Here is a 14,200-nt window from a genome sequence, read left to right as displayed (position 1 = left end):
GGATACAGAAGGGACTAATATTCCTCACACAGCTTTTACTAGCAACTCATAAAAACAGAACGAAAGGAAGTGGCAGAATGAGGGAGAGAACTGGCAGGAAACCAGCATGTGTTAATGGGTTGAATGCGATGCCATGTCCTCTGATCTGTCAGCTTCACACACATCAACATGAATGGTGTTCACCCAGAACCGCATGGGTCAGGTGAGGTACTCCTACCCCCAACCGAACCAGTGTGACCCTTTTGTGTCGCTTGCTATAAATATCAGATTTTTATGAGGGGCTTTATAAGGTTAGGAGAAAATGAAAATATTAAGTGTTTCTATTAAATCCAGTAACACTATAGTCTTAATCATTATTAAATATTCCAATCGAACAGGATTTATTATTATTTGTAATGTATATGTGTGTGTGTGTATATATATATATACTATAATATATTCTTTTATTTTTTATTGCTCGAAATAAACTTCAATCAATCAATCGATTTGGGGTCGGGACTGGGTGGTTTACATGCAATCATTTAGCAGACGCTTTTATCCAAAGCATCTTAAAATATAAAAAAGGTTACACCTTATTTTAAGATGACATAGTTACATTGTACTTACTCTAAATAATATTAATTAACTACATATACTTACTATAGAGTTAGGGTTAGTTACTAGTGCATGAGTAACTAACATAATTTACTTTTATTACTATTGTAAGTACATGTAACAAGTAACTACGTCACCTTAAAATAAAGTGTGACCAAAAAAAGCACAAGCAGTTTATCATACAGTAGCCAGAGTAAATTAGAGTAGCACAAAAGCAAGAGCAGAAATATAACAGCCTAAAAGTGGAGAAAATGATACAGGCTGTAGATATTATTAAAGGTGTTACTCTACAACAGGTTAAGTAGAGATCGACAGAAAGCATCATTAAGCAAAAGCTATGATCATGGCTAATGAATTATGCTTTAATGTCCGGAGACCCCCAAGGGGGCGCAAATGAGGGCTAGACGGTCTGCAAACAAAGTTCAAAGAAAAATTTGTATTGAAAAATCATAAAATATATAATAATACACATTTACAGAATTTGACATTTCATTCTGCTTTCTAAATAATAGTAATTAAACTGAAATCATGAGGTAAATCATTATTTTGTTGTATTGACAGCCAAAGTTATATGTCTAGTAAAATGGTGGATAGAAAAAGAGGCTTGATGGAACTAATATTTTCCAGAAAAAAAACAACAATATTTTGCACATAGTTATAAGATTCCGTTTGTTAAGTATGAAACTGTCTATGCATGAAAATATGTAGCTTTCTTTATATTTTAGGAAGGGGTCCTTGCAAAATCCATGGCATCGTGAAGTTTGAAAACCCCTGCTTTAGAGGGTCATCATTTCTTTTTATTCCATTCTTCCTGTTATATATTGTTATATATTAATTTGGTGATATAAACTAGTGTTTTTGAGTGCATGGATTCCATTTTAATCAGTATCACTGTGTGTCTGTGTTTTGTTCCAGGATTTTTGGATTCTAAAAATAATCCATCTGTGGGTGTGTCCCAGGATGCCCACCATCCGCACACTGTGTCCACTTTCGTCTGGGACTCATGCCTAGTGCCAGGGGCATCAACCACCCAGACACTACTGTCAGCATCGGGACACAGGGTCAGAGAGAGGGAGACCAGGAGAATTACAGAGAGAGAGATGGAGAGAGAATGCGTTTAAGAGGGAGGGCTGGAGGAGGAGAGTGAAACAGGAACAAACCGGATTCTCCATCCTGTAGGAGACAGACAGACAGACAGACGGGTCTGGGAGAGAGGCTGGAGGTTTGTTCTCTTCGAAAAAACAGACAGCAACTCTGTATTTTTTTCGAAATCAGCAAGAGATGTGGAGGTGTCAGCAGATGCATAATGCAAAAGGGCGTCACCTCGTAGCAGATCGTCAGTTAAGTACTACACACACACACACGTTTACAGTGTGTGTAATGGTGCCGTCTTTTTTTCTTCGCAATCCATCACTTCTCTGCAAACCCCCTGCTCAGAAACTCTTTACACCAGAATGGTGTGGTAGCATCTTTCTCACTCCCTCTCTTTCTTACCTAAAATGGGGAAAGTGAATATTTTATCACCAGAAAAGGCCATGCTCGGACCTATTCATAGTTTAGCCTCCTAATGAGTAATTCATTTGAGGCCTCTGCAAAAATATGTATGCATAATTAATGGATTACGATCTTTAAGTATTCATGAGCCACTCACTACATGGGTGAAACACCCTCCAAGGTCCTTGTGGCTGGTCTGAGATAAGTACTGCCATTTATTTGTATTTTAGACGCGCACTTCTAACTCCTGTTGTTTGTTTAGGACTTAAATTTGCTGTATAATTGATTATTTTCACGTATTTGCAGGACATCATGAGTGAAGCTAAAGTGTAACTATAACTTCTGCCATCCTCATCCATCATCATAATAAAAGCTGCAACATTAGTCCATTTTTACCATAATTGCTAAATGGATAATTTCCAGTGTTTGATCTTTAATTACACATTTTTTTTTTTTGGTCTTTAACATTTCAAGTAAAACAGAATGTGTGTTAAATTATTATTATTAAACTTAAAAACATGTTTAAATTCATAGTGACAAATATTCTGTGTCCCTCCCATTTGTATCCTCCCAAAAGTGACAATTGTTTTTCAATTTTATTGAAACATGCATTGATTCAGGTATTACGAGTTTTTCTATGTTTCAGAGATCATTTTTGTTTTTGTGTTTCAGTTTTTCCTGTGAGACAGAAACTTTTTTTTTTTTTTTGCACTTCAACCACATGAAAAAGCACTGTGCATCCTTTTTAACCAAAGGTTTTCTTTTTACCCTCCTTTAACTACACTAAACCGTCATCAGTTGATGCAAACGAAGAGTGTGCAATCATCAGGAAAAGTTTGTTTATTTTTTTACCATGTATCAATAGTTTGGATGTCTTCACGCTGCAGTTTTACACTGTAACAGTGTTGGCCGAGGCATTCTCTAAATTCCCGTTTAACTGATGTTGTGTGTATTTTTCCCTTAACTTGCTTGCGCTGCAGAGCTGTGTTTTCACACCCCAATGGGAAGTGCTGCATTGCTGCGACAGTTATAATTAACCTTTATATCCTTGCGCCCCCTTCTGGTTACTTACTCTGGTTAGCGCGTGAGCTCCTCTCTCGCATGTAACGCATTCAATAACTTCTATATGCTTCTATTTAATAACTGCAAACTTCTTGATGTTGAAGTTTTTGCTGATAAGGTGGATTTAGATTTTTTTTTTTTTTACTCATAATTTAGTGCATCTGAAGAAGATATCACATAATCAAAGATTTTACGAGCATTGACAAGACACAAATGATTTTCAAAGTGAAATATGGTGTCATGTTTTAATGCACTTTTTCTACACACAAAAAGACATTGTTACAGCTGTGAACTTACATCTTAGTACCAAAGTAATCTCTATAGGAACCCTTTCATAAATCCTCATATAAAATTCTGGACTATCACTTTACATGCAGATTCATTTCTAGTCATATATCTATAATCTAATAATCTTACTGAACACTCTTTAAGACAACTCCTGGAGATGTACATTTCAATTCTAATATTTAATTCATCTAAAATGACCATTGTGACTTGTAATCAGATATTTCTAGAACACAAATATAAAACGCAATTCAACATTTGAAAAAAAACAACGTGTAGTCTACTGTGTAAATAATTATAATAAGTAGTGTATTTTATGTTTTCAGAATATTTTGCAGTGCATTGTGCCTGGAGAGGAAACACGTACCCCTGTCTTTACACACACTTATGTAAAATTAAATGTATTGGCTGCTGCTGCTCTAATACGTGCCTCTCATAACTGACATTTAAACTGTGGAATGTTGTGTTGACTTGAGTCAGGAATGTGTATTTATGATGCTTGAGTGTGTATTATGATGAGAGCAGGTAGTATCCTTTAGGTATATAATGATTTCTATATCTGAGTCTGGCTTTTTTTTAGCGCAGGCTGCTGGCCGGCATGCAGTCGCACAGCGCCCTCTTCTCAGCCCTCAGCACCAAATTCTCCGTCTGAAAAATATGAGACATGACAAAGCAAAAGTGAAGCCCCAAGGTGTCTGTCTCCAACATTTCTGAAAGATGCTTCATCGACCAGATCGAATAGACATGAACCTCTCTCATGGCTTGATTCTGTAATTGCTAAATTAACAGGGATTGACATTACAGTCTGCATGAAATGGAAGTTGCAATAGTCTTTTCTTTGCTATTGTGATGTATATCTGAGTGAAATGGCTTCTCGAACAAGATTGGATCAATGTGGTTTGTTACTGCAGTGATGTCATGTGAGTGACAGGTTGCCCCGCCCTCGCGCCAGTAAACGCGTCATCAGAGAAGAGAGGAGATGTCGTTGTAAGTGGAAGGGAAAGTAATTTATAAAAAAGTTATAATAAATACTGCAATATTCCATTAAAGAAATAACAATTGTCAACTTTGATTCCATGGTGACTTTATTTTAAGGATTTTCAACCATATACTGTAACCATATATTGAAGGGGGTCAGCAAATTATCATTGGCTCTTAAATTAATTTTTGTAATATGAAATTGTAAAAGCTAAAGTTGAGAAGGTAAAGTTCAATTAAATGTTATTGTCTCCTACATTTAAATATCCACAACAAATATATAATTAGGACAACACTTTCATCTTAGTCCACCAAGTCCTTGGCCTGAAAAAGACTGCATTCAATGGTTTATGTCTCAAATGTCTCGATGTGTTCTCACCCGTGAGTCTAAGTTGAAAGCTGTTTTCTTCAGGTCTTGCAATGCTCTCTGCATGAACTCGAAGGCATGACAATCAACGCATGGCCGACCTATTAAAACAAAATTGTGCAGTTGGTAATGAATTCACATTGAACAGCAGCAGGGTTAATATCATTAACTAAACCTTTTAATATTTAACTATTTTTGTTATAAGTAGGCACATAAAAGCACATAACACTGCTAAAAACTGAAATTAAAATGAAAACTGCTAATATAAATCAAAACTATAATAAGTATATAAATATTACTAAAATAGCACTGCTCCGGAAACGCCATTCCCATTGTTGAGAAGACACGAAATGATAAATTGCTTGTTTCCCACACTTCTATAAAAGCACACAGTCTTACTCTCAGCGGGGATGACCGTCCCTGATTCCTCGGCAAGAATGTGTTTGAAACAGACGAGCTGGATCAGCAGCAGCGCCACTGTCGCTAGTGCTCCGCTTGGCCTCATACTGTGGCGCAGCATCACCGTCAACAATACCTGCGGAATCACAACACACTCGGCGCTGTGAAGGTGCAATGGACACAGTGCTCTTACTATTTACATTTTACCGTATAGCAGACGGTTTTTGATAAAATCGACTAACAAATTGAGAAATACCCCACAAAAGACAGACTAACAAAGCGAAAATAAGAGACTGTCGAGCATCATATTTTGTTTTATTTTACCTTTGTCTTTATAATGGTAAAGTATGGTCATTTACAAATACGATCAACAAAACACTCCAGTCCCACTCCTGTTAGGCGCATTAGTACAGCTAATAAAAGCAGAGCTAATTTGCATTACCTGTAGTTTCTGATAAAGCCAGCAGTACCGTTGGTCAAACCACCGCCCTCCTATTCGTTCAGGACGCAGTTTCGTTGCGGAGCATCAATTGCGTTTTTGAGGTCTATTGTCCTTCGCGGAGCACCGTAGGAGGGAGTCCGATATGTTTAACAACCAGACAACGTTTTTCTCTCTGATTGGCTACTTGCTGGTCACATGGGTTAAGTTTTGATTTTTATTGCATTACTAATTAGGAACAGTGCAGGTTTTAGATAGATAGATAGATAGATAGATAGATAGATAGATAGATAGATAGATAGATAGATAGATAGATAGATAGATAGATAGATAGATAGATAGATAGATAGATAGATAGATAGATAGATAGATAGATAGATAGATAGATAGATAGATAGATAGATAGATAGATAGATAGATACTGACTAACCAACTAACTATATTTGGTGGCATCAATTTGACCAAATTTCACATTCATAAATGCAAGTTTACAAATAAATACGCTGTTTTTTTTGACTGAAGTAGAGAATGTTAGATTTGGTGAGCTTTATTTTATATTTTATACCCTATTGTATGCCCTGTATACCCTATATTATTATAATATTAAAAAGTGTTAGGTAATAATATAATAATTCATTTTTGTTTGCATAATTGTACAATGCTCAAATTAAAGTGCATGCATGCATGTTAATGTTTTTTAGTTTTTTTTTTAAGAAATGATATTCAGAAATAAATTCACACAACAAATTAGCACTGATAACTCAGATAACAAGTGGTATTATTATTAATCAACAAATGTATACAAAACACAGGTTGTAAACAAAACATATGACAAGGGATATTAGCCAATGCTTTACACATGGCCAAATACAACACAGCGCCAAATCAAAATAGGCTACATAAAACATAAAAATAAGAAAAATAAGCACTGTTTAATAAATCACTTATAACTCAGATAACATACTGATTACATGTTTGTAAAAGTTTTCAGCTTGTGATCGCACGGGTCCTAGCGCGCTCATGTGTGTTTTCTTAGGTAGCCTGTTAAAATGCCCGAACTCATTATTCGTCTTTTTCCAAGATGGCGTCGATGAGGGAGAGCGACACCGGCCTGTGGCTCCACAACAAACTTGGATCGACAGACGAGCTGTGGACACCTTCGAGCATCGCTTCCCTACTCACCGTATCGGTCATCGACAACATACGCCTGTGTTTCTCCAGTCTGTCGCCTCCGGTGAAGCTCAAACTCTTACTGGGGATGCTGCATCTCCCGCGCAGGACCGTGGATGAGGTGCGACTGCAGGACTCACTCCTCCTGCTGCTGCCACACACACACACACACACACACACACACACACACACACACTAACCCTAACTGTCTTAACTTCCTAGTGTGGCATGCTTTATTGGAGTGGCATGTTGTTTATTAGCAGTAATTGTGTAATATGTTGCTGACACGTATGTGTTGCATGTGTAATAATAACATGGCTTCCACCATGAGACCCCTGCAGCAGCTGTCTGGATAATGTCAGTCTCCGGCTGCTGTTTGTCTTCAGCCTCTGGGCTTGAGCTAACCTGCTAGCCTTCCTGTATGTAAACATGCAGTCAACTTTGTGACTGTTGTTGGCATGTTATTTTGATGCAGTTTATTTCTATGTTTGGACGAGTAAAACGCCCCCCTTATTAATATTTACCATGGTATCTGTAGTTTCCGCCAAAACACCACATTTTAGTACAGTCATTGTTAATACTGTAGTGTAAACCAATGGTAACTTGATGATAACCAGGCTCTGCTGTCATAAAAATACATTAGAAACGGATTTTGGCGGGAGCTTTGATTACCATGGTATTTTGTGAGTAAGTTACGTGAAAAGTCTCGATACCCACTCAAAGAACGCGTTCATATACAGTTGCGATCATACATTTTCTTACCTCTTGCTGAATCTGCAAAATGTCAGTAATGCAAACACAATAAGAGGGATCATAATAATTGCATGTTGTTTAATATTAAACAAAGTATATTAAGTCGGAAATCATGTATGCAGCTTTTGTAAAGCTTGAAAATAAATGATTGTATGTTTTAGAGAGTTTTATTGACTCGCACATTTAACTCTAAAATAAAAATAGAAACATTAGTAAATTGTATAGAATAATGGATTAGTGGTTTAAAAAAAAAAACTCCTTTATCAAGTGTTTCTTCAGTATTGTAGTTAATTGTTTCACTAAATTAGCCTGAATTCCTGTCATGATTCTTTTTGTGTGTGTGCATATTGCCTCAGGCACTAAAAAGGAGGGAAATCTACAGTAGCAATAATGTAAGCAGAGGTGGAATTATCTATTTACAGTATGGAGCAAACCACAGTGAAATAGTAGCAGATTCATTTGACAAACTGACTAGGTTAAATCTTTTATTCTCTCTCTATCCCTCATATTCCAGATGAAGGAAGCTCTATCAGAGATCATTCAGTTGGCCACTGTGGACTCTGAGCCGTGGGTGTTAATGGTGGCCGACATCCTGAAATCATTTCCAGAGACCGGCTCGCTAAACCTGGATCTGGAGGAGCAGAACCCAAATGTACAGGACATACTTGGAGAGCTGCGTGAGAAAGGTTGGTCTGACATCAATGATTGGAGTGCTAGGGTCAAAAGTCATTGTAAATAATTTCCAGTTTAATTTTTGTCTCTTCTGGTTTCTAAGCTCCTCCATCTCTTCACAATATATTCTAGTCTAGGTTCAGATATTTCTCCACTCTGGACTACTTTTGACTACATATTAGGAATGTACATTTTGGTCAGTTCGACAGCTCATTGTTGATCTTTGTACTTGTGTCTGTCAGACGACTTTGTTAGGCGACTCATGACACATTTTAAAGACAGTGTCTCTAGTGAAAAAATTGATTTTGAGTGCTATATTACTGTCTTAGGCTGAAAATCTGTGCGATGTGTTCATGAACAGTTACTGACTGCAAAGTGCTACCCAAAATGCCTCTGTAAACATTCATTTTTAATATAATTAATATTAAAAAGTTTTTTTTATATATATCAGTATTTTCATTTTATGATCATTGACCATCTCTATTACTCTATATTCAAGTAACTGACATTTATTGTGATAGTTTGTGTGGAGTTCTAATTAGCTTGTGATGAGAATTCTCACCTGCCTGTTACTTGCAAGTGCATATGGTATGCAATTTAGTAAGAAAGCATCTGCTGGGACTTACTGTTGATGTTTGCACCTCCATCCAGTAAATGAATGTGAAGCGTCATCAATGTTGCCTTTGGAGTGTCAGTATCTGAACAAGAGTGCTTTGACTACGCTGGTGGGGCCACTCACTCCACCCATCAAGCACTTCCAGCTCAAGAGGAAACCCAAGAGTGCTACGCTCAGAGCTGAGCTGCTTCAGAAATGTAAGTGTGTTTATGAATTATTGGTGCCAGAAAACTGTGTTTTCAGCATGATTCCATTAAAGTCATTTAAAATAAGAGTTTATGCTTGTTTGTTGAGTGGTGATTGCCATGTGTATTATCCATTATATTTGTTCTAAAGCCACAGAGACTGCCCAGCAGTTAAAGAAAACCGCAGGAGTGCCTTTCCACTCCAAAGGAAGAGGTCTGGTAAAGAAGATTGACACCACAAGTAAGATTTATATCCCAAAAATATTTGTATGGTCAAATTTTATTACTGTCATGACAATAATATCAAACCAACCCTGATCAAACACACCTAGCTGTGAGTTTCTAGTGATCCTGAAGACATTGATTAGCTTGCTCAGGTGCGTTTGATCAGGGTTGGAGAGCTAAACTGTGCAGGACAGTGGCCCTCCAGGACCGAGTTGAGAAACCCTGTTGTAAACAGTCGGTTATGACTTAAGTAAACGTAAACAGCTGAGAAAGAAGTTTGATGTGTATCGGTATATTGGATCCGTGCATTCGGTCTTTGACAACAAAACACAGCTTTAACAAAGATTAATCTATATAAAGTCAACACTATAATATTTTATTTTTTTAATAAAAATTTTACATTTAGGCCTAATTATTACATCTATACCTGAATACACTACATTTAGACCTTACTATGCTAGTAATTAGTGTTTTTAATCTTATTTTTACTGACTTTTTCTTCACTTGCCTTTAAAAATGTTTGAACTTTATTGTTTTTGATGTGGTATTGAAGTACTTTCTTTTTTTAACTAATAAATGGAAAGCAAAATGACATTTGCTGATCCGAAAAAGGATCTGATCCTTGAATCAAAAACCGTAATATGATCCGAACCGTGAGTTTTGTGATCCGTTGAACCTCTAGCATTTATTAATCTTAGTTCATGTTAATTTCTATATTTACTACAGCATTATTAAAAGTTGTATCTGTTAACATTAGTTAATGCACTGTGAACTAACATGAACATGCACATTTTATTAACTAACATTATAACAAAGGTTAATAAATGCTATAAAATATATTACTCATTGTTAGCTTATATTAGTTAATGCATTAATTATTGTTAATAAATTAGACTTGTGTTACTAAGATTTCTATTTCAAATAAATTCTGAACTTTCTATTCATGAAAGAATCCTGATGTTTCACAGATCTATCCGTGTAATGTATCACGGTTTCCACAAAAATATTAAGCATCACAGCTGTTTTCAGCATTGAAATGTTTCTTGAGCAGCAAATATAATTTCCTAAGGATCATGGGACACTGAAGACTAAGTAATTATAATTAAATTATACTGAAAATTCAGCTTTATCATCACAGGAATAAATTACGTTTTGAAATATATTAAAATACAACAGTTATTTTAATTTGTAATAATATTTGACAATATTACTTTGATCAAATAAATGCAGCCTTGGTGAGCATTAGAGACTTCCTTCAAAAACATAAAAAAAATCTCAAAACAGCACACAAGATTAATAATGAATGATTGTCTGTCTTTTCTCAGCACCGCTGAAGGGAATTCCCAAAGCACCATTCCGGAGCCCTACCACCCCAAGCATGTTCAGCCCTCCCAGTAACAGAACCCCTATTGCCCCTGCCCGCACGCCCCTGCGCAAAGAAAGGGGGGTCAAGGTAACTGTCTAGCAATGACCAGTAATGACAGTGACTGCATAACATGGGCATATCTAGTAGGTTTTACTCTTTATTAAAAGCTTAAGTATTTCTGAGTCATGAACTGTATTTTGCCTAGTTCGTATGGATGTCATAATCTCTGTATAGGCTTTAGATTGTCAGGTTATGAGATTGTGTGTTTTCTTGCAGTTGTTGGATATATCCGAGTTGGATATGGTAGGAGCTGGCAGAGAAGCTAAAAGGAGAAGAAAGACTTTGGGTAAGTTCAAGAAGTATTTTGAGTGTATTTTGAGTGCTCTGCATTTTTTGTTATATTGTATTTTGGTCTTATTTAGACACAGAAGCTGGAGAGAAGGCGACCAAAGAAGAGGCGGTCGTGGAGAACGCAACACCAGACTACGCAGCTGGCTTGGTGTCCACACAGGTAGTTTTGGAAATCTTATCAGCCATGTGATGGCTTCCTTGAATGTGGGTCAGAACAAAACTCAAATCTGTTTCCCCTCTCCTCTCAACAGAAACTTGGGGCGCTAAACAACGAGAGTGCTCTGCCGTCAACCAGTTACCTTCCCGCCACCCCCAGCATGGTTCCTTCCTCGTCTTACATTCCCAGTTCAGAGACACAGCCAGGTGAGCCATCGACAGATGCAGGATGGGATGAATGCAAAGAAATTAACTGCAGTAGAAAATCTACTGATTAGACACAACAAATATTAACAGGAAGCCAAGCTAAATGTGAGCTTAAAGTCTTCTCAATGTCCATTTTTCTGCATTGTGTTATATTTAGCGAACGCAGGCGGTTCAGGGCGTGAACCTACAAACCGGCAGTCGGAGGAGTCGTCCGCGCCAAATGCGGCTTCTGCTTCACTACCTGGCCAGTTTAAACAGCGGCCGCCCATGTATAATGCCAGCACCGCCAGTCCCACCGCCCCCACTTCACCAACCACGCCAACCAGCACGCCCACCAACAATGCTCCGCCTCCTGCCGCCACAGCAGCACAGCCAGACATGCCCACGCAGCCGCCCACCACTGCAGCCCAGCCCGCACCCACGCCAGCGACCCAACCCAAAAAGAACCTGTCGCTCACGGTAAGAATTCATGGATATAATGATTTTACTGGACTGGCTTTTTTGTATTGTTACTAAACAACTGTTTTATTTAGAAATTTCGTTAATAGATGTTTAAAAAAATATATATATTTTGTTAATTGAAAATGGTGAAAAAGAGGTTATCATGGGTAACACATGTCAAGTCACAGTATATTTCCAACATCTTAATGTGTGATATTACACTTTCCTTGATGGCGTATGTACATAATCAATTTTTCCTTATACTTATTATACTTTTCTAAATTGAACCTTTTAAATGAATGTGATTCTCTCCTTACAATATATTTAATTTACAATTCCTAGCCATTGGTCCTGCAACCATTTACGAGTTATGGCTTTCCTACTGCTTGCTAAAAGTATCTTTAATAAGTATTTATCCATGTCCTAAACAGTTTCTGGTATTTCCCCTAGATATAATGTAATGAATGAATAGTCAAACTCTTCTCTGATTATATTTTCAATTTCAGCCCAAAAAATATGAAAATGATTAGCCATTGATGTTCCACATTGCCTCCAACAAAAGCCCCTACTCTGTGTGCTTGTGTGTAGTGCTGTTAGTTTTGGAAGTTATAAAGAATCATACGGAGTTCTTTCATCCAAATTCCCTCAATGCTGTTAGAATTCAATTGTTTAAAAGAATTTTGTGCTCACCAAGGCTGCATTTATTTGGTCAAAAATACAGTAATTCAGTAATATTGTGAAATACATTACTGATTTCTATTTAAAGAGATTTTAAAATGTAATATATTCCAGCATTTTTTTTTATGGAATTTGTAAGCTTATTAAAGGTTTTACTGTCACTGATAAATGTAATTCATCCTTGCTGAATAAAAGTATTCATTTCTTATAAAAAAAAAAAAACTTACTGGCCCCAAACTTTTGAATGGTAGTATATAGTCTGTGAAGTTTAATCTTTATTTTGCATCGTCCACAGAGAGAACAGATGTATGCTGCGCAGGAAATGTTCAAGACTGCAAACAAAGTCACACGGCCTGAGAAAGCCCTCATCCTGGGCTTCATGGCAGGATCACGAGGTATTCTGGATTTGCTTTCATCGGTTTCTGTTAATCGATTGACAATATTACAGTTCCTCTTTGTTCTAAATGACCCTCCTAATTTTCGTCTGTCGCATCCCCCCGACAGAAAACCCCTGTCCAGAGCAGGGTGACATCATTCAGATCAAACTGAGTGAGCACACAGAAGTTCTGCCTAAAGCGGACGGAACCGGCAGCACCACCATGCTGGTGGACACAGTGTTTGAGATGAACTACTCTACTGGGCAATGGACCCGCCTCAAGAAATACAAACCCATAACCAACGTCTCCTGAGGAGGACTGGGTTAACAAACAGGGCGTTTACATAGACACATATGTATACATTCACACACCCCTCTTCGATGTCACCTGAGGAGTGCTTTAAAACACAAATATCGTGTACATGCGCTGGAATGTACATATTTACGGGCCAAAATCTGAGGTATTGGGAATATGCGCTAGTGAATCTCTGGATGCTGGTTTCAGACAGTTGCAAAGGACTTCCTGTTTGGTTGACCTCATGTCCTATCTCTGTTTCTGCGTTGCCAAAGACAGGGACCCTCTTACAAAACAGCTGTTTTCTTTATCTTTTTGTTAATGTTTGTATCGTCTCTTGTTTTTAGGCCCATTTCAGTTTTCATAGTGTTGGGGGAAATGATGCGAAATTGAAGCGGGCTGGTTAGTTTGTGTCTTAACCTATTTTTGATTGACACATTGTTAAGAGATCTTAAAAGGGTACAAACATGCTATTACAGTGTCCCACCAATGAAACAAAATAATCTGTCCATGTGTTTTCACACTGAGAATGTTTAAAAATGTTTTCAAGGTCCTCCTCGGATGGGAAAGAAAGAAAAAAATGAAAACAATAAAAAAAAGTGTAAAACAGGTTTTCTGTTCAGTACTTCTCAAGAACGTTATTTTTTTTATTTTATTTTTTATTTTTTAAAGGAGGAAATAAATGAAAACATGTCCAGATTTGAATGAGTCATTTGCTGAAGCCTTGGTGTACTGTATTGTAATATTGGTTGCCAGTTAACTGACACAACCTACATCTTGCTAGTTGTTATTTTCACACTGTATCTGTGTTCAAAAGTCTGAGACACAAATATTGAACAGATTTTATGAACATGGGTGACAATGCTGAAATAAGAAACCTTTGGTACAGTGTGACGTTTCTGAAGTGGAACAATGACTCCAGGTGATTGTTTCAACCATAAGTTTTAATTTAAGGGTATTTTCAACCATATTTTACAAATGGTTTAAAAGGTCAATATCTTTAACTTAAAGGTATTTGGATTATATTACATTCTGTTTGCAATAACAGCTATGTATTATTTGAATCAAGTGAAAATGTGTTCTGCTTTTGA

General features: G+C 37.1%; 2 protein-coding genes across 2 annotated transcripts; one reads left to right on the top strand and one right to left on the bottom strand.

Annotated features, from left to right (window-relative positions):
- Positions 1–3,381: 3,381 nt before the first annotated feature.
- nicol1 (NELL2 interacting cell ontogeny regulator 1) lies at positions 3,382–5,795 on the bottom strand. The gene is made up of 4 exons (XM_081392814.1): positions 5,622–5,795; positions 5,180–5,315; positions 4,793–4,881; positions 3,382–4,083 (listed from the first exon to the last, which is right to left on the bottom strand). Exons 2-4 carry the CDS (start codon positions 5,298–5,300, stop codon positions 4,012–4,014), a joined length of 282 nt encoding a protein of 93 aa, XP_081248940.1. The 5' UTR covers positions 5,301–5,315; positions 5,622–5,795; the 3' UTR covers positions 3,382–4,011.
- Positions 5,796–6,591: 796 nt separating this feature from the next.
- Positions 6,592–13,808, top strand: nelfa (negative elongation factor complex member A). The gene is made up of 11 exons (XM_081392498.1): positions 6,592–6,909; positions 8,056–8,227; positions 8,865–9,026; positions 9,166–9,255; positions 10,565–10,692; positions 10,882–10,951; positions 11,028–11,116; positions 11,208–11,319; positions 11,477–11,778; positions 12,734–12,833; positions 12,943–13,808. Exons 1-11 carry the CDS (start codon positions 6,700–6,702, stop codon positions 13,125–13,127), a joined length of 1,620 nt encoding a protein of 539 aa, XP_081248624.1. The 5' UTR covers positions 6,592–6,699; the 3' UTR covers positions 13,128–13,808.
- Positions 13,809–14,200: the final 392 nt, after the last annotated feature.

The sequence above is a fragment of the Scardinius erythrophthalmus genome, assembly GCF_964197995.2.
Source record: "Scardinius erythrophthalmus genome assembly, chromosome: 2".
Classification (NCBI taxonomy): Eukaryota; Metazoa; Chordata; class Actinopteri; order Cypriniformes; family Leuciscidae; genus Scardinius; species Scardinius erythrophthalmus.
Note: the sequence above shows the minus strand (reverse complement) of the source record. Positions and strands in the feature narration are given on the sequence as shown.